Genomic DNA, 21,487 nt, shown 5'->3' on the forward strand with positions numbered 1-21,487 from the left:
TCTTGCTTGACTGCCATCTCGTTTGCTTGAAAGTGGTGAGCTCACTGGCTACATTTTCAAGTACGATTGTTACTCACTAGCCTTCACTTTCAAAGATGTTTGCACCTGCTGCAACATCACCATCTCCATTTCGTGGTGAGATAAAGCCCTATTAGAACTGTTTATGACATCTGCACCTTCTTTGTAACCCCTGGTATTTAGAGGCATACTTGATGAAGTGCCTTTATAAATTCACTCTCCTTCATTATTAAATGTGACCACTGTAACTGTGAAAAGACCATTGAGCACCTCCCCTGTAAGTGAACCCACTTTGATGTCCAATGTCAGCCCCTTTAGAGTGTACCCACCCAACTGGATAGTTGACCTTTCACAGAGGCTAGGATCCTGGGTGCTTGGCCATATCAACGAAGAAAGCTATATATATGCTCTAATGACTTTCTAAAATAAACGAATCCGAAAAGACACTTATAGACACCGTCTGTCTTTTGTGCAAGTGAACTGTCTCCACTTGCCCCCTTTTTTTCTTTTAAGCCCTCATACCCTCACCCCCATGCAGGGTAGGCAACTGGACGTACGTCTGGTTAGTCTACCCGGCCTTCCTTGTTCCTTTCTTTCTCTCTCAGATGTAAACCCCATGCAGGAAAACTAAAAACCACACAAAGTCTAGTCAGCCATACCTGTTGAAACTAAGATGCGACATGGTTAAACCATTTCAGACGTGTAAATGCACCTAACATACAAGGACAAAAAAAGGACAACACACACGTAGCTCATGCACTACTGATTCTTGTCCTTTCTTTTAATTGTCTTTGTATCTTACGTACCTTTACAAGCCTGCAATGCTGAACCAACTTGCCCAACTACCTACATTGCTTAAACCAATTCAATTAATCTTTTGGTTAATGTATACTCAAGAATTCGTGCGATGATTAGGCAGATTCTTCTCTTGCAGAACTTCATCCGACCAAACACCGGAGAAAGGAGCGATGCTGATATGGACACACAAGTTTTGTTGGCAGTGGAATACGTTAGCTGGGAAAACTGCTGCAAGCGTTGCATAGTATAATGCGTTAAAGCTGATGGGCAAGCTGAAGTGCATGACCTGCAAATTTTCTGCCAATAATTTGCATTGTCAGACATCTGTAACGAAAGTGAAGAAAGGACTGCTGGCATCTGGACCAGGTTCTTGCTAAGTTCGTAGCAACTGCTATTACATTGGAAGACAAAATAAAGCAACCACTGTGCCACCTGAAGCAGTATTCTCACTTGTTACCTAATTCAGGAAGGACAGAAAAAGAGTAGAGAATGCTGCCTTCCAAGCTTAATTACAAGCAATGCAAAAGAAACCTTGGAAATCGAATCAACTGCATCATTCTGGGAAGAAATGGGAGAAGTAAAAATATAGGATGACATGCAAGAGTACAGAAATGTATGCACATTGGCCCAGCACATATTAACCTTATATTATTGCTGCAACTGAAGGAAGCTGTGCTAAAAAAAAGAGCAGCAGGGCTTGGAGCTGAGAAACTGCATGCCATAATCATAATAAAATCAGCTTTTGCCATGACTGGCAGGAGCTATGTCAACATGTAGAAGCATCAATGACCAGCAAATTAAACTCCACCAAAAAGGAAGTGGACTAAACGAGACATTTGTTCGAGCTTCGGCAAAGTGTTATCACCTGGTATTTGTGCTTTCACGGCCTCACCAATAAAATAAAGTCGCATAAGTAATACAATGTTGCTTTTGCTGTAATGGACTTTTTATTGTGTATTTGCTTATGTTAGTACTTGATTTTTTGATGTAGTTTTATAGGTGGAACAAAGCACTAACCTTTTTGTTATAGTTTGTATTGAAAGATTTCAATAATGGGGTTTGTTACTCTTACATGTTTTTATGCCAAACCAGTAGCCCAAGTTGTATATTAGCTTGTGCCACTGGATCTGTGGTTGTGTTTGTGATGCCATCGTGTTCGTTGCATTGTCGTCATTCCAGCTTTGTCATGCAACTCTCACGCTACCTGCGTTGGAACCAGATGGCTCACATGAAAAGATCTGGGTGCCTCGGCAGCAGCACACCCACCCGTTGTTGGTTTCCTCCGTTTGAGGTTCAAAAGCAAGTTTCACACGAGTGTTCATTTCGGAACGACCGATAGCAACACTTCACGTTGGCATAGCCAACTACCTGCAAAATACTTCGCATAACATCAATTCCCACAGTGCGTGGGATTTACGCAAGTTTATCTCATAGTTTTCATGTAGAGCCTTTTGGACCTTTATGTGAGGGATAATAAAATGTTTTTTTATGTCTAGCTCCTCTGAAATATATATAATTCGACACCTTGCATGCTAAGGTGCAGCTTCTTAAGTCCCAAACTGGCATCAAGAAAGCCAGCACCGTAAAATTATACTGGGCTGGACAAATCAGTTTCCAAAGATCTGTGTTGCGTTCTTGACTTCTTTTCCACAGTTCCTGTGACAAGTTTGTGCGAAAAGACATTCTCAAAGCTAACATATGTAGAGACCAGGCTGAGAAGCTTTATGTCAAGAAAGGCTTAGCTGGCTGATGGTGCCTTTGGTGGAGCAATGAATTGCAATTTTTTAAGATGTTATGAAGATAAATAACACTATAGCATGCACACTTATGCTGCAGCTTTCTTTCCTGCCATGCAACACCAAGAAAGCAAATGAGTAATTGCAAATTAATCTGCATATGGCATCCCAGCTGTATTGTGAGGGCCACATTGCCAGAGAATCCAGCTGACCTTTAATTCACTTTTCCAGCACAACATGTCGTTATCAAGCCATACGTTTATGTTGGGTTGATATATGTAGGGATGCCCGTTCGCCTTCATGTCAGCTTAGCTCTGTCAAAAGCAGATGCACTAAGGCTAGACACTCTTGCTACCTACTTCGAATATTGCAACTGAAATGAAGGAAACACAGGCCTTAACAGTAAACTATTAAAGAGTGTATTTAAATACTTGTGCAACCTTCTTTTCGGAAAGACAACGTGCTACCTACTGGTGTAGAGATGTAGCTTGGCAAGTAAGAAACTGATGTGCTTTTATCTAAAAATAGAATTGATTGATGTTTTGTGTGACAAGGTGCCTGCTGTCTCAATGAGCACACTTTATGGCTCAGAATATTTTTACTATTGCGTCAGCCTTGAAAACGTCAGAATCTGTAATCTTCGTGCATTAGAAAACACCTTGACACAAAATGAATGTAACCCTTATTGTCATTGAAAGAAAGGTGCTGAAAATAATTCGGTGAATACAGCAGAATGAAATCCAGGGACTTGAATGGGAAATGGGTAAGCAATTTAGCAACCACGTTATGAATGCAAGCAGCTGACACTTAATAGAATAAGAAAGCTCTGAAGCAAGTCTCCGGCTTACAGTGCAAGACCTGTGCACACCTATGATGATATTGCAGTAGCCATGGCAGAGACTGGACCGTTCAACCTTGCACACTGTAACACTCTCTATATCTCTTTCAAATCTTCTTGTACCAACATGTACAAACTGTAAAATCATTGCTATTGTCCTACAGACAGTTTCCATGTTTATTGGATTCTCATTTTAGCAGCCAACTTTAAACTTCCAAAATGAGAGCTGGGCGAGTTAGTGAATTTTTGAAATACTAGAAACAGTGCACGAAGTATGAAGGACAGTGAAAACGCAACAGGAGCACTAACTTGCAACTGAATTTTTTATTCAGGTATATATACAAGAACAATATGCACACACCAGGCAATGTGAAAAAAAGCAAGCAAATGAAGTGCAGACTAATAATCATGATTGACATTGCTACAAAACACAAGCATGAGTGACATCGTGAGTTAACTGCAATATGGTAATAAATCCATGCAGAAAGCCACGTTAGAATTTACATGGGCATTATGTGATTCAATGAATTCAAGAATGCGCTTATAAACTATGTATTCTAACATTTTACTTGAATAAGGTGCTAAGAAGATCAATCTATATATAGCTACAAATGCCTTAGTCGCCAGATTCAAAAACAGGGAGGTCTTTCGTTTGTTTCAAAGATGAAAGAATGCCTGTTGTGAGAGAATGCTGAGAAATAACAGCGATACTGAAGAGTCTATTGGGAATAATATAATGTACCAAAATGCATTAGGAATTACGTCAGGGACTCAACATTTCTTAAATTTGCAGACATACTTCTATATTTTAACAATAATATTAAGGCATACAAATTTAAAGAAATGCCACTATGTTAGTATTTGCCATAGGAAATGATTTCCTAGGGGTGCATGCACAATGGCCCCCAATTGCAAATTGTACCACTAAAGCTCTACCAGATGTGTGTAACTCCTGTTGATTGCTTCAAGTTCAGGTAAGTCGCACAAGCCTGTTCCCTTAGCGAGTGAAACTCAGTGAGAGAAACTTGGCCTTCTTGTAGAGCAACGACAGTTGGTAAAAATGAAGCACACAAAAGTACAAAAGTAGAGAGGTTTTAGTGTAGCCTGTACAGTGAAAGATCCACTCAAGATCTAGGTGCTGTACCATATTTTCAGAAGATAAAGCATTTATCTAAACACGTGCACGGGGTGTAAATGATAGCATTCCCATGCGTGTGATACATACTGACAATTGCCTCAAAAACCTATCGCATTACTATTACTTCCACAGGTAATTTTCATTCCTGCTATGGAATGGCTGTCTCACTGTACCACAATCTATAGCAACTAATACACTGGGGATTTCTAATGGTTCATGAAGGCGGGTTGGGCACTGGCCAGACTGAAGCAGCGGCACTTCACACACTGTTCAACGCCCAGCCTCGTGTGAGTCACTTAAAACTCGTCAGGGACACTAGCTGACACTGCCTTCAGGCGGGAACAGGCCTTTCTGTTAGATTCACGTTTCACATCCAGGCTTTCGTTACTAGGCTTCTGCGTGCGTAAGGCGACGCGAAATGTGTGAATGCACTTTGTTCATCGACAAAAGGCGCCCTTACTTTGCAAAGTGATTTGGAAATGTGTATGCACACTACATCGACGTCAATGCCGGCGCGCACCACTTCTGCGTTTTAGAGCTCGTGAGCAGTGTGTCGACGTGGTCTCAAAGGCCAAACAAGCATCCGGCTTTACCAGGAAGCGTAAACAAAACTTGAAAAAGTGCTACATATGACACACCCTGCAATATGCATTATCCGGGCCGGCACAATATGCAGTCGGCGCTGTGTTACCACGACTCTTTGAAACCGACAGTCCAAATCAGGCGACATGTCGTGCTGTTTCGTGGATGCAGTACAGTTCGTTCGAAGCTTCTGTAGCTTCGTAACGGCAACGTTATTCGTACTCGCAGATATTACAGAGTGCTTCAGTACTACAGTACACACCACACAGCCACAAGGAACCATAATGATGCTTCCACTGCATGCACGCGCGTAGGCCACAGAACACCTGTAGCCGCCGACAGTCGTTTTCGATTTTAAAACCCAGCATAAAATAAATGCTTTATTTATTTAGGCGTAGTGCATTTAACAACAAAACGATAATGTTAGCATTTTATGTATTTTCTATTAAACTTTCTTTTTGTGACGTCATCATGCGTGGCAGCAGCGGACTCCACTTGGGGTCGTCTGCTGCCACGTGCGTGCACCCAGCGCCGGCCTTTTCGTTAACGGACTGCGGCCTATCAATACCCTTTTTGGTCACTACACCTCTCCTGGATGCTCCGCCACTTCTGGACGCCGCAGTTTTTTCAGTCTGGCAACGTGGGACTGAGTAAGCTCAGCGGGCAGTACAAAAGTGCGCGCATTCCGACGCCGCCCTGGGCCACGGCACCGCTACTGCGATCCTACGCTGTAAGAGTTGTAGGACGATCTCACCGCTGGCATTTGTAGTCGGGCATCAACTATGTGGTAGCTGGCCCATGCCGTCGCCCAACTCACTAACGCTTGGGACGTGGTTGTAGTGAGGAACTTGATCTCATCGGAAACTGGGAGTACAGGGTTTATCTACAGTATATACATTAAAACATCAGATAGATTTCAGCAGTCTAGCATGACTCCCAAATGGAGCACGCAAGACGAAGCACACAGCACACGAGCTCCAAGCTCCAAGCAGCACCGCTTGACCAGCACACAGCTCCTTAAAAACACTCTGTCTTCCCTAGATCACTAGGTTAGGGAAAGCTACTGTCCAACCTTCGTTCAATCGGACCGTTCACAGTCGTTGGAGACGTAGTCGACCCGCCTTTGAGGGGGAGGGCTCACACACTCACGAACGCACTTTGAGTTCCAAGAACCCACCGAGTTGAGCGGGTCCTCGTAGCCAGAGTGTCACGCCTGACCCTAGCCAGCGCCTCTTAATTCCAGAGCTGAATTCTCTGATAGCCGCCACGAATGTCAGCAGACTGTTTCGAATCCTGGGGCCCGAGGAAAAACGCACCGCAAAGCACCCTTCTCCGAGAAGCTCTCTTGCTGCAAATACACCATGAAGGCGACGGCGAATCAACCAACAATACACGGTCCGCCAAACGTGGCTTGAGTTACAGGTGCCGTCGACTCTACGAAGAAAGCGCATGGTTGATTAACATTGCTATGTTCTCCAGTTCTCTGAACGAAGTGCATGGTCGGTCAACTTTCCTGCCGTCGCCGATTCTCTGAAGGATGCCACCCCCGCAGAACGATCGAAACTACTGCAGCGGGCTGAGATGAGTGCGCAGAGCAGTGCCCCTGCAGGCCAATCGTAACAACGCTCACCGCTGATGTTTATGCAAATTAGATACTTTGACGCTTATTCCTATCGTGACGATTATGTCTGTCTTTTAGCGGTGTTGTGGCTGCCTCATGTTTTGAAAAGTGTTCGCGCGTGTGTGTCGTATCTCATGTGCCTGCTTGTTCTGGGTGGTGATGCCGAGCTTAACGCCGGACCCATGCCTAAGGCTCAAGAGGAGAAGCTAGACCTTGTGGCTGGCTCTGTTTTGCGTGTTGAAGCTAATAATTCAGTACTTCAAGAATCTGTGAACAAGGTGCTTTAAATGCACGCAGATTTAAAGGGGCTCTGAACCACCCCTCGGGCTTGGTTACATAACATGGTCCGCGGGTAGCATACGCTGTTGTGAACATCTCAGCCAAGTTCTGCTGTCCTACGCGGGCCGTGGAGCTCCGAAGCGGAGCGCGAAGTCACCTTTTTGTCAAACCCTTTCGTTTCAAAAACCCCATGCTCCTCGTTCTTTTCTGCGTGCTTTATTTCGTCATAAAGCACACCCAAATACGCGGATGCTATTGGTCGCTGCGCTCGGCTACACCGCGGCTGCCGCGAGGTGCCGCCACGACTCCAGTGGCTAAGCGCACTGCGGCTCTGTGAGGACAGCCGCGTTTGGTTTACGTTTAGCGCGGCATAGGCACCAAATCGGAAACTTGAATTGCGCGCCAGGTTAACGTCTACGCCGTAGCCTTCGCAGTGCAAGGCATTGGAGGAGGAAGGGGAGCACAGCTGAGGCCGTGTTTGATTGCCGATAACTCCGCTTCTGCTGAATGCATTGAAGCACTTTTTGGGGCAAAGTGGTTCTGAAATAGCCCATCTTCACTTTAAATGGCTTTCTCCACTTCGATAAAAAGTGGTTCAGGGCCCCTTTAAACAATGATTTAGAAAAACTGACAAATCGTGTCCTTGATCTAGAGCAGAAATTTGCAGCGGCCCCATGTGCTCAGTCCATCGCGAGCAGTGACAATGGTCTCGTAAGCGCCCAGGAAAAAATTGACGACCTGGAAAATCGCTCTAGGTGGTCTAACGTTCTCTTTTATGGCTTAACAGATTCGGCGAATTCTGAAACTTGGGAAGAGTCAGAACGACTCGCAAGTAATTTCTGTACCGAAAAACTTGGGCTTACCGTGACGTTAATCTCGAGAGCACATCGTGTGGGCCGCTTTTCGTCTGAGAAGAAGCGGCCTATAATAGACAAATTTTTCAATGAGAAGGAAGTTGAAGTGGTTCCGAGCCGCGGCCATAAGTTGAAAAACGCTAACTTGAGCATATCGCGAGATTACTCGGAAGCAGTACGCGAAAAACGACGGAAGCATCTCCAGTTCTCGCGAACTATGAAGAAAGACGGAGATCGAGTACGTCTTGTTTTCAACAAACTGCATTGTAACAATGATGTTTACGAGTGGAACACCAATGAAGGCCGGCTGCTCTTGTTTGCCGGTGCAGAAATGAATGATGTTCCTCCTTTGTTTCATTAAGCTCAGGTTCATCTACTAGCTCACCCGTAAAATTGCACTGTAGCACTGATAATAAATTTCTCTTTTTATACACCAACGCTAGAAGTGTTGTCGCTAATGGTATTGCGCTCTCATCGCTCATCGATTCATTCCAGGCTTCTTTAGTGTTACTTACCGAGACCTGGCTTATAGGGAAGCTGAAGAGTCTGTCCAATTCAATAAGACGCTCATATACGGATGCGGGGACCTTATAAACCATGGAGGTAAAATTTTGTGGGGGATTTTTCACTTAGGAGCGACGCAATCGTTGGTTAAAATTGCACTTTAGCTCCACCCCCCGTCAAGCGTCGCGTGCTGCTGCTGTCGCTGACGATGCGAGCGGAGACCGGAAACCGCGGCGCAGTGACGTCAGCACTGGTGTTCCGTTCCTTCGCAGTCTCCGCGACCGTGCCTGACCGGGCCTATTTCTGCGTGCGTGCCGTCCTAATCTGCTTCGCTCGACCCTACATTCCTTTGTTTGTGTGTATATAGGAGTGGTAGTTGACGTGCGCAGCATCCATTGAACTTGTAGGCCGATCATTTCGGCGTTCTGTGCAGCCTACGCTTCCACGAACACCGGCGCCCGCGATGATGTTCTGATGTTCCATTAGTTCCTGCAAGACCAGAAGCTTTCAGCTAAGTGGGAGGCTGCTGTGAAGCGAAACAACTTCAAGCGCTCAAGAACAACAGTGCTGTGCACTAACCACTTCCGTGACGATTACTACCGGAGTTTATCAATAATGGGTGCTTTGGGTTCTCCTTCGTGTTAGCACGCTGAACGGAAGGTGCATGTGTATCTCCCACCCTTGACGCAGGTTTCATCGCCAAGCGCCGCGAATTTTCTATTCGCACGTGTGTTGTGAAACAGCCTGCATGCAGCTACCATAACGATGTGCAAGCGTAAAGTTTGCATCTGTTGGAAAGCCTGCTCACGCCAGGACGCTGCGCTCTCCCTTCTCTCGCAGACATAGAGAAACCGACCATCTCACGTAGACGACGGAATTCGCCCCTTGCGAGTAGCGTGCGGATGGCGAGCTGATAAAGGTTCTATACTACACGTGCTACAACAGCCGGTAAACTTTTCCCACGTTTAAACCGTCTGTGTAGATTGCCGACAGCTTTGGGGCAGCGCACAAATGCCGGAGTTCAATCACCGCTTACGTTCAACGAGGAGGCATGCAGGAACATAACACTACAGTTGTTTGTCCGGAAACGTACTCACTGGAACGCTGAATGCAGCTTAACACAAAGCATACTCGCCAAAGAACATTTCCAACACAAGGAGATGCTAACACTTCGCCTTCGTTCCCGTGGAAAGCAGTGCTCGCACCAGCACTTTTTGCTTCTTGGAGAGGCCGGCTCTTCGCAATCGGCTCGTACATGTAGGGAGTAAAGTATAAACCCCTTACAAGTGATCTTGCACGCGACAGCGACAGCGCGACAAGCGAGGCGATGGCTGTCGCGTTCACTCGTCGCCTGCAAGCTGAACTCCACGCGAGCGACGGCTTTGAGCGACGACTTCCCGGTATGAGGGCAGCAATAAACGCGCCGAAACTAGCGTGACGCATGCTTTATCAATTTAAGTTGATGCATTTTACTGAAAAAGGAGCATAAAATATTTCTGAAGGTCTTGCACTCGGTTCTTATTCTTGCAATTGTACAATTCAATAGTTTTCTCGTTCCGCGCGACAAACAGTAGTATTTGAGTTATGTACATCCAGTTCCGGCTTCGCACTATTGGCTAGTCGCTCGTAGCACTTCCGGGCGACAAGCGACGAGTTCTAGATTTCTAGAAACGAGCGATCGAGCGAGAACACCGAGCGATCTGTTCAAGCAACGGCCTGTTTTGTCGCTCGAAGCCGTCGCCCGTCTCCGTCGCGCCCAAAATCGCTCTCGTGGGGTTTGGACTTAACGCCGAACTCCTCAGAGAAACGCAAGCTCTCGAAATTTTCCATGACAGTCTCAGCAAAACAACACCAAACCACCTTGCACTGTTCTTCGTGTGTAGCGGCAGCAGTCGGTCCGGAAGAGCACCATTGACGTCACGAGGTGCCCGACCAATCACAGGCGCAAACGAGGTGCGCGAGCTGGGCGTGTCCGCTGCTGCACTTTTCGTCGAAATAAAATATGTTTGCGCTTTCTTTCGCTCAATTTCGATGCGATATTCGAATTCAGAGGGTTGAAAACCATGACGTACTGCTCTTCACTCATTTTTTCTGGAAAAGCTTTCAGCTTCCGTTTAACGTCATCATACACGATAACAGCATCTTTACGAGTGAATCCACTTTCATGTTTTTTTCGATGTGATAGGCAACAGCGTAGATGGGGCGGCGTGCTCATCGCGATAAAGGAAGGATTCATTGCCGCACCCATCATTATCGATTTTCTTGAATGTACTTGGATTTCCTTGAAGGGTGCTGCATTTGGTGTGATCATTGGAGTTTATTACCGTCCACCTGACATGTCTGGCGCGTTTTCCGATGAGTATTCTTGAGTGCTGAGTGAGGTGTGCGCGCTTTTTCCGAGGTCCGTAATTATCATATTTGACGATTTCAATTTTCCAAATAACGCTGTCCGTATCGGCCACGGATGCGGCAGCACATACCGTTCTCAGCACTTGCCTTGATTTTTCATTAACCGAACTTCAACACGATGCAACCAACACGATGCACTGAAACTTCTGCCAATATACTAGACTTAGTTTTAAGAAACAATGCTGATACATTTTCCGACATAACTCTGAAGCAAGCATCGCTGACCATGATGTAATAACTGGATGGATTAACTTTTGCGTGAGCAAAAGAATAATTACGAAAAAGAAAATAAGATGTTACGGTAAAGCCAATTTCGACGCAATTAACAATGAATTAACAACATTTTTAGGTCAATTTCTGCATGATTTTCATTCACGTTCCATTGAGCAGAAATGGGTCCCTTTTAAAGCCATCCTCAGTTCACTCATTGACACCTCCATTCCTATGTTACCAATTTCCTGCAAAAGCACTTGTCCTTGGTTTACCAACAAGCTTCGGCAGCTTAAAAACAAAAAGAAGAGATTGTACAGAACGACAGAAAGCTGAGATAGTTGGTAAGTGTAGCGTGGTTAGTGCCGCGGGGCACGGGCACGCAGGGACGGACTGACACGTACCGCCGCTTGCTTAGACGAAACGAGAATGACCCTCCTTTATTGGGCCCGAACATATATAGACACACACATAGGTCACAGGGGGCGCCACACTCTGGTGGCAGCCTAACAAATAGGGCTGAACTGTGGCGACCTCTACATCCCCCCCCTTGAAGCATTGAAGGTTAGACGGGAGGGATTCAGGAAGCCAAACGTGTGAAAAGTTTCATAAGTTCAAACGGCGCGGCGGAGTAACAGGCCCGCCGTCACGAGTTCGTGTCACACCGTCACTGCGGTCCCTGGCTGCAGGGGACTGTTGCACAGACTTTCCGAGGGGGACCGTGGATTCCACGATGTTGGCAGGCTGAGGTTCCTGACAGCGAACTTGCTGCAGTGGTGGTGGTTCCTCTCCAGAGGCAGTAGGCCCAAAAGGCATGACGCCGGTTGCGCTGTAGGTTCCACCTCGCTCCGTTTCGACCACGTAGCTTCTTGGTCTTTGCCCCGGACTGAGCACCGTAGCCTGCATTTGATCAGGTCGCACCCAGAAACGCTGACCTGTTTGGAGTGGCTTTAAGTCTCGAGCTCCATGATGCCTGTTGTAGCTGTCGGCCTGCTTCTGCTTGTAAGCCACATCCTTGGCGACGACGTCTTTCGTTGGCGGCAAGTTGGGACGTAGCTGGAAGTCTTGCTTTGGGACTCTGGTTCTTAGTTGACGTCCCATCAACAGCTGGGCTGGACTAAAGCCGTCAACTCCTGGAGTATCCCGATAGCTGAGCAGAGCCAGATGAGGATCCTTTGACTAGCGAAACAAGTCCTTGATTGTACGCACCATCCTCTCAGCCTCTCCGTTCGATTGAGCGTAGTGTGCTTTAACCACGGGACTGCTGGTCCCGTGGTTAAAGCCATATGACGCTGCAAACGCCGCGAACACTTGCGACGAGAATGGTGGACCGCTGTCTGACCTGACTTCTTGCGGGATTCCATGGCGGGCAATGATGGATTTCAGAGCGTCGATGACTGCCTGAGCTGTCGTGCTCCTCAGGGTTACCACCTCATGGAACCTTGAGTAATAGTCGACCACCAGGATGATCGTCTGGCCGTTGAGGTGGAACAAGTCCATTCTAAGGAATTCCCAGGGATGTCCAGGTAGGGCCGTGGAGAGCAGGGGCTCGGCAAAGTTCACGCGGGTGGAAGCGCACTATTCGCAGTTGGCGACGAGAGAGGCGATGTCTGCCGAGATACCAGGCCATCAAACCGACTCCAGAGTTAGGGCTTTGGTCCTGTTGATGTCCTGATGACCTTCGTGCAACAGCGTCAAGACGGCTGGCCGAAGAGACGATGGGATGACTATCCGGGCGCCTTTCAGCAGAACACCGTCGCAGACCGAGAGCTCGTCTGCCACAGAGGCGTACATTGAGAGGTCCAGTGGTATCTTGGTATTTTGTAGCCAACCATGCTGGAAGTAGGAGGCGAGGGCCTTGCACTCGCCATCACTCTTGTGCCTGTCGCACGTCTTTAGGGCTGCATGGCAAGACTTCCGACGTGCAGCCGACTACCTGTGCTGCAAAAAGTTCGATTGTGTCTAGAGGAGTGGGTGGCTTGTAGGTGATGCGCGACAACGTATCGGCTGTGGCTAGCAGCTTTCCTGGCACGTGCAGCATACGGAACTGGTATCGCATGGTCTTCAGCCGTAGTCTCTGAATACGAGGCAGCAATATGTCCAGTTCAATCTTGCCCAGAAGTGAAACCAGTGACAGGTGGTCAGTCTCGACGTCGAAGGGAATGCCACGGACAAACTCGTCGAACCTTTGGATAGCCCATGTCGTTGCCGATGATTTTTTTTTCAGTCTGGCTGTAACGCTGCTCGGTCTTGGTCATTGACCTCGAAGCGAACGCGACTGGGCGGCGCTCTCCTGAGGGTTGCGTCTGTAGCAAAACTGCGCCGAGTCCGAATGAGCTTGCTTCTGCAGACACCGTAGTGGCGTACGACGGGTGGTACTTAGCCATGCACCTATCTGACGTCAAGAGTCCCTTGATTTTCTCGAATGCTGCCTTTTGCTCGTGCTGCCTACTCGCAGACTTGTTCAGTACGGCTCTCATGAGCGCTGCGACATCCGAGATGTGCGGCAAGAATCTGGCAAGATAATTCACCATTCCGAGCAGTCTTCTAACGCCGGTGACGTCCGTTGGAGCTTCCATGGCTTTGACTGCTTCGACCTTGCCCGAATCTGGTCTGATGCTTTGTGCTGAGACGACGAGTCCGAGTAAGGAGACCTCGGGTACCCCAAAATGACACTTGGCCTGGTTCAATGTGATACCTGCTTTTGCGAGGCGAGATAGCACCTGAATCACTCTGGCGTCATGTTCCTGGCGGGTGCGTCCAAAAACCAGAATATCATCTATCATATTGGCGACTCCTTCTTGGCCCTCCAGAATTCTTGCCATCTGTTTTTGGAAATACTCTGGCGCGGAGGTGATGTCAAATGGGAGCCGGCAAAAGCAGTATCGAACGTATGTCGTGATGAACCTCGTAAACTCTTGGGAATCTTTAGAGAGCTTCGCCTGGTAGAAGCTTGCGGTCGCGTCCAGCTTCGAAAAAACTGTTGCATCGCCAAGGAGGCCAAGGACTTGCTCGACAGTTGGTAGAATATGTCGTTCCTGGAGGACGACCTTGTTCAGTTGTGTCAAGTCGACGCAGAGGCGGTAGGAACCATCGCCTTTCCGGACGACGACGAGACCCGAGCACCATGGTGTTGGCTTGTCGGCCCTACGGATCACGCCTGCGCTTTCCGATTTGTCCAGCTCGCGGTGGACGATCTTGAGCAGCGGGATGGGGATCCTGCGAAGGACGCTTAGCGAGAAAGGTACGGCATCAGGTTTCTGCCGGATGTTGTATTCGTCCTTGAGAGTGCCCAATCCATTAAAGAGCTCGGCGTGCAGCGTCGTTCTTGAAGTCTTGAGCTGATGAAGAAGCCGAACTACTTGGAGGCCTTGGAGCGCTGGCAGTCCCAGAAGAGGCACAGTGAGAGACTGGATCACGTAGAGGCGCTGACAGCTTGTTTTTCCTTGCCACTGAAGTCGTGCCAGATACGAGCCCAGCACGCGCACTAGCTGTCCTCCCGGGCCAGTGAGCATAGTGTCGACTTGGTCGAGTTTGTCGGGCAACGCAGGAAAGTCGCTGGGAACGGCAGATACTTCGGCTCCGGAGTCAACCTTGAACTGCACTGTAAACTTTGCCGCGGCGGGCGTCGCGACGGCGTGCAGGTGAACGGAGCTGAGCTTGTTCTGCTTGAACTTCCGCGAGTGGCATACTTCGGCAAAGTGACCTTTCTTTTTGCAGAAGTTGCAGGCGGAGCGTCGGGCCGTGCAGTCTGAACGTCGATGAGGCGCGCGGCCGCAGATTTCAGATGTGGACGGCTCGTGTGAGCGCTCTGCTTGGGGCTGCGGCGAACGTGGCTTAGGGCCAAACAATGAAATCTTCCTTACCTCAGCAAGGAAGCCTTCATTGCGGTGAGGCTACCTTATTTCACTCTGAAAGCTTCCATACTGAGGGGCCCTCGGTGAAGGCTTCCTTGGTGCTTCCTCAGGATAAGGTAGCTCCAAAGCTACCTTCATGCGTCCTTACGCCTCTCCTGGCCCTGAACGAGTGCTTCACTTCACTGCTTAACCACGTGACGTTTGCTTGCGCATGCGCGCTGTCGCCCACCTGCGGAGAAGCGCGACCACGGTACGTCTTGCCAGGCATGTTCGTTTCAGTTACGCGTGCGGCATGAAAGCGTTGCTAGGCGTTGCGCGAGGCCGGCGTGCCAGCGTTGATGGAGCACATCAAGTTTTGCGCTGTAATGCGCAACTTTTTTAGCTTTAGTAAACAAAACTAAAAGAAAGCGTCCACGCTTCTCTATATTAGCTCTGCAATTTAAAGGTTGTGCGACGATACAACATTTTTTTATAGAATAATGGTGTTCTCGTAAAGATTTTAAGAGATAATCTAGAAGCCAGGCATGCGGCAACCGCTCCTTACGCGAGGACGGGTGAAGGGAGCTTTCAGAGTACGCTTGCTTCCTCCTTCGGTTCTTCGCTGTAAGGAGGCCTCACGTAAGGTTAGGAAGCGCTCGAAGGAAAGGAACGTTTCATTGTTTGGGCCTTAGCGCCGGAGGGACGACGAGAGGGGAACTTGTTAACTTTTGTGGCGTCGAGGTTGAGCTCACGGGAGTACTCCGTGCGGTTCTGGGGCAACGCCTTTTCCCTGTCGGCGTCTTCGGATTGACGGGCTTGTGTCCAAGCTTCCTGGAGCGTCAACTTCGCGCTCCGGCACAGCTGGTCCGAGAGACGGGAGTCGCGGAGGCCGACGACGAACCGGTCGCGTACGAGCCTTTCCTCGACAGCAGATGACGGATAGCTACAGCGCTTAACTATCCTGCGCAGTTCTGCGTAGTACCTGTCGACGCTTTCGTCGGGTAGCTGAACACGTCTGGGGAACCGTGACGACTCGTAAAGCTCGTTTCCCTGGTCCACAAAGTGCTCAGTGAAGCGGTTGGCAACGGCTTGGTATGAAGCGAGCGACTGGGCGTCGAGCGAGAACGTCTCGAGAAGCGGGCGGGCCTCCAGGCCCTTGCAGTACAGTAGCGAGCGTACCTGCATGTCTTCCGACGCTTGCGTCAGTCCTGAAACCGCTGCGTAGTCTTCGTAGCGGCTGAGCCGGTCTCGAGGGACATCTTGGCGCCTTCCTATGAGGTGAGAGCTAAGGCAGGGGGGCGTTATCTGGCCACTTCTGACACCATGTCGCGGGGTTAGTGCCGCGGGGCACGGGCACGCAGGGACGGACCAACACGTACCGCAGCTTGCTTAGAAGAAAAGGGAATGACCCTCCTTTATTGGGCCCGAACATATATATACACACACACAGATCACAAAGGGCGCCACACTCTGGTGGCAGCCTAACAAACAGGGCTGAACTGTGGCGACCTCTACAGTAAGGATTCATTATGCAAAAAAAGGTGAGGTGTGCAGACAGAACACAAGAGTAGAGAAGTGGACAACACAAACAATACCGACTGTACAGGCAGGCAAAGGTGACTGGTCTAGCCAGTGTCCATGATAAACACAAAGCGTGTGAAAAGGCTTAAAAGGCATTGCTCAAATCTACTCGCCACAACATTTTTTTCTCATGATTTACCATCCACGCTAAAAAATAATACTCGTCGCTTATGGCATGTTGTGAACCCTGGAATTCGCGCTTTCACTCTTGCTGATTCTTATGGCGTTCCTATCCCCGATTAAGATTGCACTCAACTTCTTAATGATACGTTTGTAACAATTTCCACTAATGAAAACGTTAATTCATTGACAACTTTAAAGACATTAGTGTGAACCACAATCCACACCATAGGTTTTTACTTAAACTTTCACACTTAACATTGCATGGATCACCGATTTTCTCTCACCTAGAATTCAGTTTACATCAATTGACAATTCCAACTCATGTTATGCTGATGTTACGGCTTGAGTTCCACAAGGCAGCGTACTTTGGCCTTTACTCTTTCTAATCTATATTAATGATTTACCCAGTTGCGTGTTATCCAAAATCAGACTATTTGCAGATGATTGTGTACTTTATCGATGTGCAACAAGTAACACTGAGAACCACTTACTACAAACTGACCTGGACGCAATCAGTGCATGGTGTTCTAATTGATTAATGCCATTAACTATTTCTAAAACTAAACTCATGTCTTTCACCAATAGGCCACGAATTCCAACCAGCTATTCCCTGGATAACACCGCTGTGGAACTCGGAACAACTTACAAGTACCTTGGCATCGATCTTCAGTCAAACTTATCATTCAATTATCATATTAATCTTACCTTTGCCTCCTGCAACGGTACTCTCGGACTTATTAAACATAACTTAAAGGAAGCCCCAATGCATGTTTAAAAACTAGCATACACAACATTAATCCGTCCTAAACTAGAATACGCGTCTGCCATCTGGGATCCCGAACAAACTTATATCATCAGTAACATCGAAGCCTTGCAGAACCGTGCTGCGCGATTGATTTTTTCAGATTATTCACGTTACACCAGCGTCACCTCGTTAAAGAATAAAACTGTGTTGGACAGCAAAGCACTTCGCCGTAAAATTTCTCGCCTAGCGCTTTTGCATAAGCTTTATCACCATCCATCACTTCATGATGATTTCTTGCAGTTACCACCAGATATATTTCCACGCCGGGACCATCCATACAAAGTCAAACGCATTAACTGCCAGTCATCCCATTATGCATATTCCTTCTTACCACGCGCAATAACAGAATGGAACGCCTTACCATCAGTCATTGCCACGCAACCAGACTTGACTAAGTTTCAAGAATTAATTCACTCACGACTTGCCAACTAACGTTATTATTATTTTTGGGGACTTTTGCAGTGTTTTCGACGTTTGTTCGGTGTTTTTCATTGCAGTTGCCTTATGTTCTCCTAATATGTACTAATGTTTTCTCTGTAATAACTGTGACTTAATTATCTTGTATAATACCTATGTTTCACTGTATTATTACTTGTGCTACATTCTCTTGTTTTTAGTATGATGTACAAACTATGAATAGTGCCTGTGCTCCCCCCCCCCCCCCATGTAGTACTCTTGTAATGAGGGCCTTTGGGGGTATTTTTGAATAAATAAATTCATGTAGAAGTGGGCGACATGGCCGACATGCACACGTTTTACAATGGAGAGCAAGAAACCCGTCGCCTGATACAGTGTGACAGTTATTTCTGTGCTCTCTTAAGCGCTCATTGATGCACCTTCCGGTTTGGCCTATGTAGCACCTACCACATGACAGCGGAATGCGATAGATCACCCCTACCGCGTATCGTGCGAACGGATCTTTGTGATTCTTATCACACATCAGCTTTTTCGTCCTCATCGGTTTCATGGTTTTGCACAAGGTACTCAGCTTATTTGGAGCTGAAAAAACAACCCGTACGTTGGCACGACTTGCATTTTTTTTCCATATGTAATACCTGTTCTATGTACGGAATCACAGCGGTTTTCATCTCCTCATGACTGCTAGCTCTGGCATTCTTACCAGCGCAATCTCTGGAGCGTTTCTGTTTTAGCAACCTTTCCGCCACCGGCATCAACACATGGTTAGGATAACCAGTCTCCTTAAGACGCGCAGACTGCTGCTGGAGACTGGTTTTCATTAGGTGTGGGCATGATATTCTAAGGGCGTTGTCGAAACACATGTTAGTTATGCCCCTCTTCACTAACTTCGAATGGGCTTAATGAAATTGGAGAAGAGGTTTGTCAGCTCGTAGGCTAAAAGCCCAGCAGGTCTTACTATCAGTAAAGTTGAACTGAACGTCAAGAAACCGAAGCTTGTTGTCGACAGGCACTTCAAAAGTCACGTCAAAAGGTCTCAAAGACTCGCAAAAAATCGTAAAGACATTGGCACGTTCTTCTTGGAAACACTTACTAGGGCAATCTAGGAGCACTAAAAGATCGTCGACAAATCTAAAAGCTCCCTTAACACCTGTTAAGCACCCTTACATGTGCCTATCTAAATGTGCTAAGTACAGGAGACACGACTCTATACAAACGCCTTCCTTCTGCAGATACGGCCTCTATTTCCACTGTGCAAAAGTTGACGACTGGTAAAAACGTAAGAATTAAAAAAACCCTTCTACTGAAACACCTGCTTCCTGTGAACACCTTCTGGTGCCAAATTTGTCAATACAATCCTCGACACATCGAAGAAGGTCATTGTGCGGGACAGAGTAATATAGTTCTTTAACATCAGCAGACAAGGCCTTGAAGCCTTTTTCCGCATGAAACTTAACCAAATCAAGGACTTCGTCAGAAACTTTCACGAGAAACGGGTCATCAATCTCGGTAACGTTCAGCTTTCAAGGCAGGTACATGGCAGCTTGCTTCTTCCAGGTGCTCCTTTCGGAAATTATAACTCGAAAAGGAACATCTGCGTTGTGCGTCTTGGCACTGAAAAATACATCAAGGACATTCTTATATGATTTCAGTATACTTTTCCGTAGTCTATTAGGTTCAATTGCAAATTTCACTAGCTGTTGCTGCTACTATCGTAGGTCAGACATCCTTGCGTTCACTGAACACTGCAGAGATCGCTTCACCAGCTTTTTCTAAGAAACAATTATAGGAAAAAACGTCAAAACCGCGCTTTTTGTCGGCCGGTATGAAACACTATGAATTATTCCTCAGGTAAAGCTCTACGCTTTTTACAGGCAGCTTAGAAGGTTGGCGCTTACATCGCAACCTATTTATTCCTTTTCTCGACGGCCCTCGTAAAAATACGCATATTTTTACTTGCCAGTATATTGCGTACTTCTATTTCGTGCGTAGTTGTGTGCAGTGTGGCAGATTCTTAATCTGCGTAATCTCATTTTCTGTCCGCATTCCCTTCTCACAGGATACACATGCAGCAAATGCCCGGGTGCTTAGTGTCGTACGTTAAGAACAGCTTGGTGTCGTGCAAGAGACATCCACCGATATGCGGTTCATTCACCAAGAAGCTCGTGTCTCTGTTGCCGCTCTCCATCAAGTGGGATTTTTAACTGTCTTTTGTGCTGCTCTGTGGAGTAACAGCTGCCACATGGACACTGTTAAGAATTTCGATTTGCACTGCCTTTTAATGGTAAAGGGTAGGCTACCTTTCGAGGGGAAGTATTTTCTTTTTCTTATGATGATGTTTATCAGCCTAATCAAGTGATGCGTACGTACGTGCAACCGCAGCGCAAACAGACGGTGACGATGAAATAGGAACGAGCGCAGACTCAACTGAAAGTTTATCCTGAAAGACAGAGGTATTACACACACTGGTCAACTTGACAAAGATAGAAAGCAATGCATGGGTGGCAGAAACAGCCACATGCGACAAGAAAAAATAATAATGGAAAAGCCATGTCATGTGGAATAAACGTGTGTCAAAAACGAGAACTTAAAGATTTGTCCTATAAGTGATGCTACCTGACGTGAAATACTCTCAAGAACTGCAACTATTTCCCACTAAGGGCAACAGATAACTTGCTTATGCATTTGTTTCATTCGTGATCAATAAATAATACTTCCTCAATTCCTCTGGCTTTCTGGTCTTTGTGATAAAACAAAATTGTTTTTTCTCTGCTGTAAGGGGCACAAAGAACGATTGTTTCATCGCCAAGACGAGAACACAAGAGAAATTATGGAAGCATTATTTATTTATTGCGAAGAAGACAAATGCATAAGCAAGATTCTTGTGACCATTAGTGAAAAAGAGTTGCTGCAGCATTCCAGGTTAAGTGGTATCGCTTGTAAGACAAATCTTTCAGTTTTAATGTGTTTTTTGTTTATTTTTGACAAACATGTTTATTCTACAGGACATGTCTTCCTTTCCTTTTTTCTTGTCGTACCACGCTGTTTCTGTCCCGCATGCATGGCTCGTTTGGAAAGTTGGCTGGTGTGTTCAAAATCTATCTTCACGAATAAACTTCTAGTTGAGTCAGCGTTCGTGTGTGTTCCTACCTTAATTCTTCCTTCTCGTCTTTTTTTGGGTGGCTTGTCAAATATGCATGTGCATAGAAGTGACGAAGTGTCCGTAGAATTGACACATGAAGTTATTTGCATTGTCGATTTCTGCAAGGATGATATAGGGTCTCATCTGTTTGTTTTTAACATTAATGTTGGCTAGTTCAACTTCAAGGAGTCCCCTGAGGCAACCAATAAAAGTGATGGTAACTTTATTTGTGTGCAAGATTTATCAACATCATCCATTCAAGGCATGACATGTCACATACGTGTTTGTAGGTATTCAAGCATTCACATTTTTTCTAAAGTTCTACTTTTCGGTTCTCATCACGCTGCTTTGTACAGTGCTCATTCGCCAGGCGCAAGAACCTTCTTTGTGCTTAAGTGCATGTTTTTTTTGTATATATGGGATAAAAATTTTAATGAGCGTAAGTATGCATGGATCTCACTTCCGTTCAAATTTTTTTCAACACGGGTGCTGTAGTACCCTGCGTCTTTAAGTTACTGCTTTGTCCCAATTATTATCAAATTTTTTATGTATTTCATGCAGTGATATTCTGGTAGCATTTTATTTATATTTTACCT

The 21,487-nt window shown here is 46.7% G+C and overlaps 1 protein-coding gene across 1 annotated transcript; it reads right to left on the bottom strand.

Annotated features, from left to right (window-relative positions):
* Positions 1-11,593: 11,593 nt before the first annotated feature.
* On the bottom strand, positions 11,594-12,487 carry LOC140216741 (uncharacterized). The gene is made up of 2 exons (XM_072287241.1): positions 12,330-12,487; positions 11,594-12,137 (listed from the first exon to the last, which is right to left on the bottom strand). Exons 1-2 carry the CDS (start codon positions 12,485-12,487, stop codon positions 11,594-11,596), a joined length of 702 nt encoding a protein of 233 aa, XP_072143342.1.
* Between the last annotated feature and the right edge of the window lie 9,000 nt (positions 12,488-21,487).

The sequence above is a fragment of the Dermacentor andersoni genome, chromosome 1 (assembly GCF_023375885.2).
Source record: "Dermacentor andersoni chromosome 1, qqDerAnde1_hic_scaffold, whole genome shotgun sequence".
NCBI classification, from domain to species: domain Eukaryota; kingdom Metazoa; phylum Arthropoda; class Arachnida; order Ixodida; family Ixodidae; genus Dermacentor; species Dermacentor andersoni.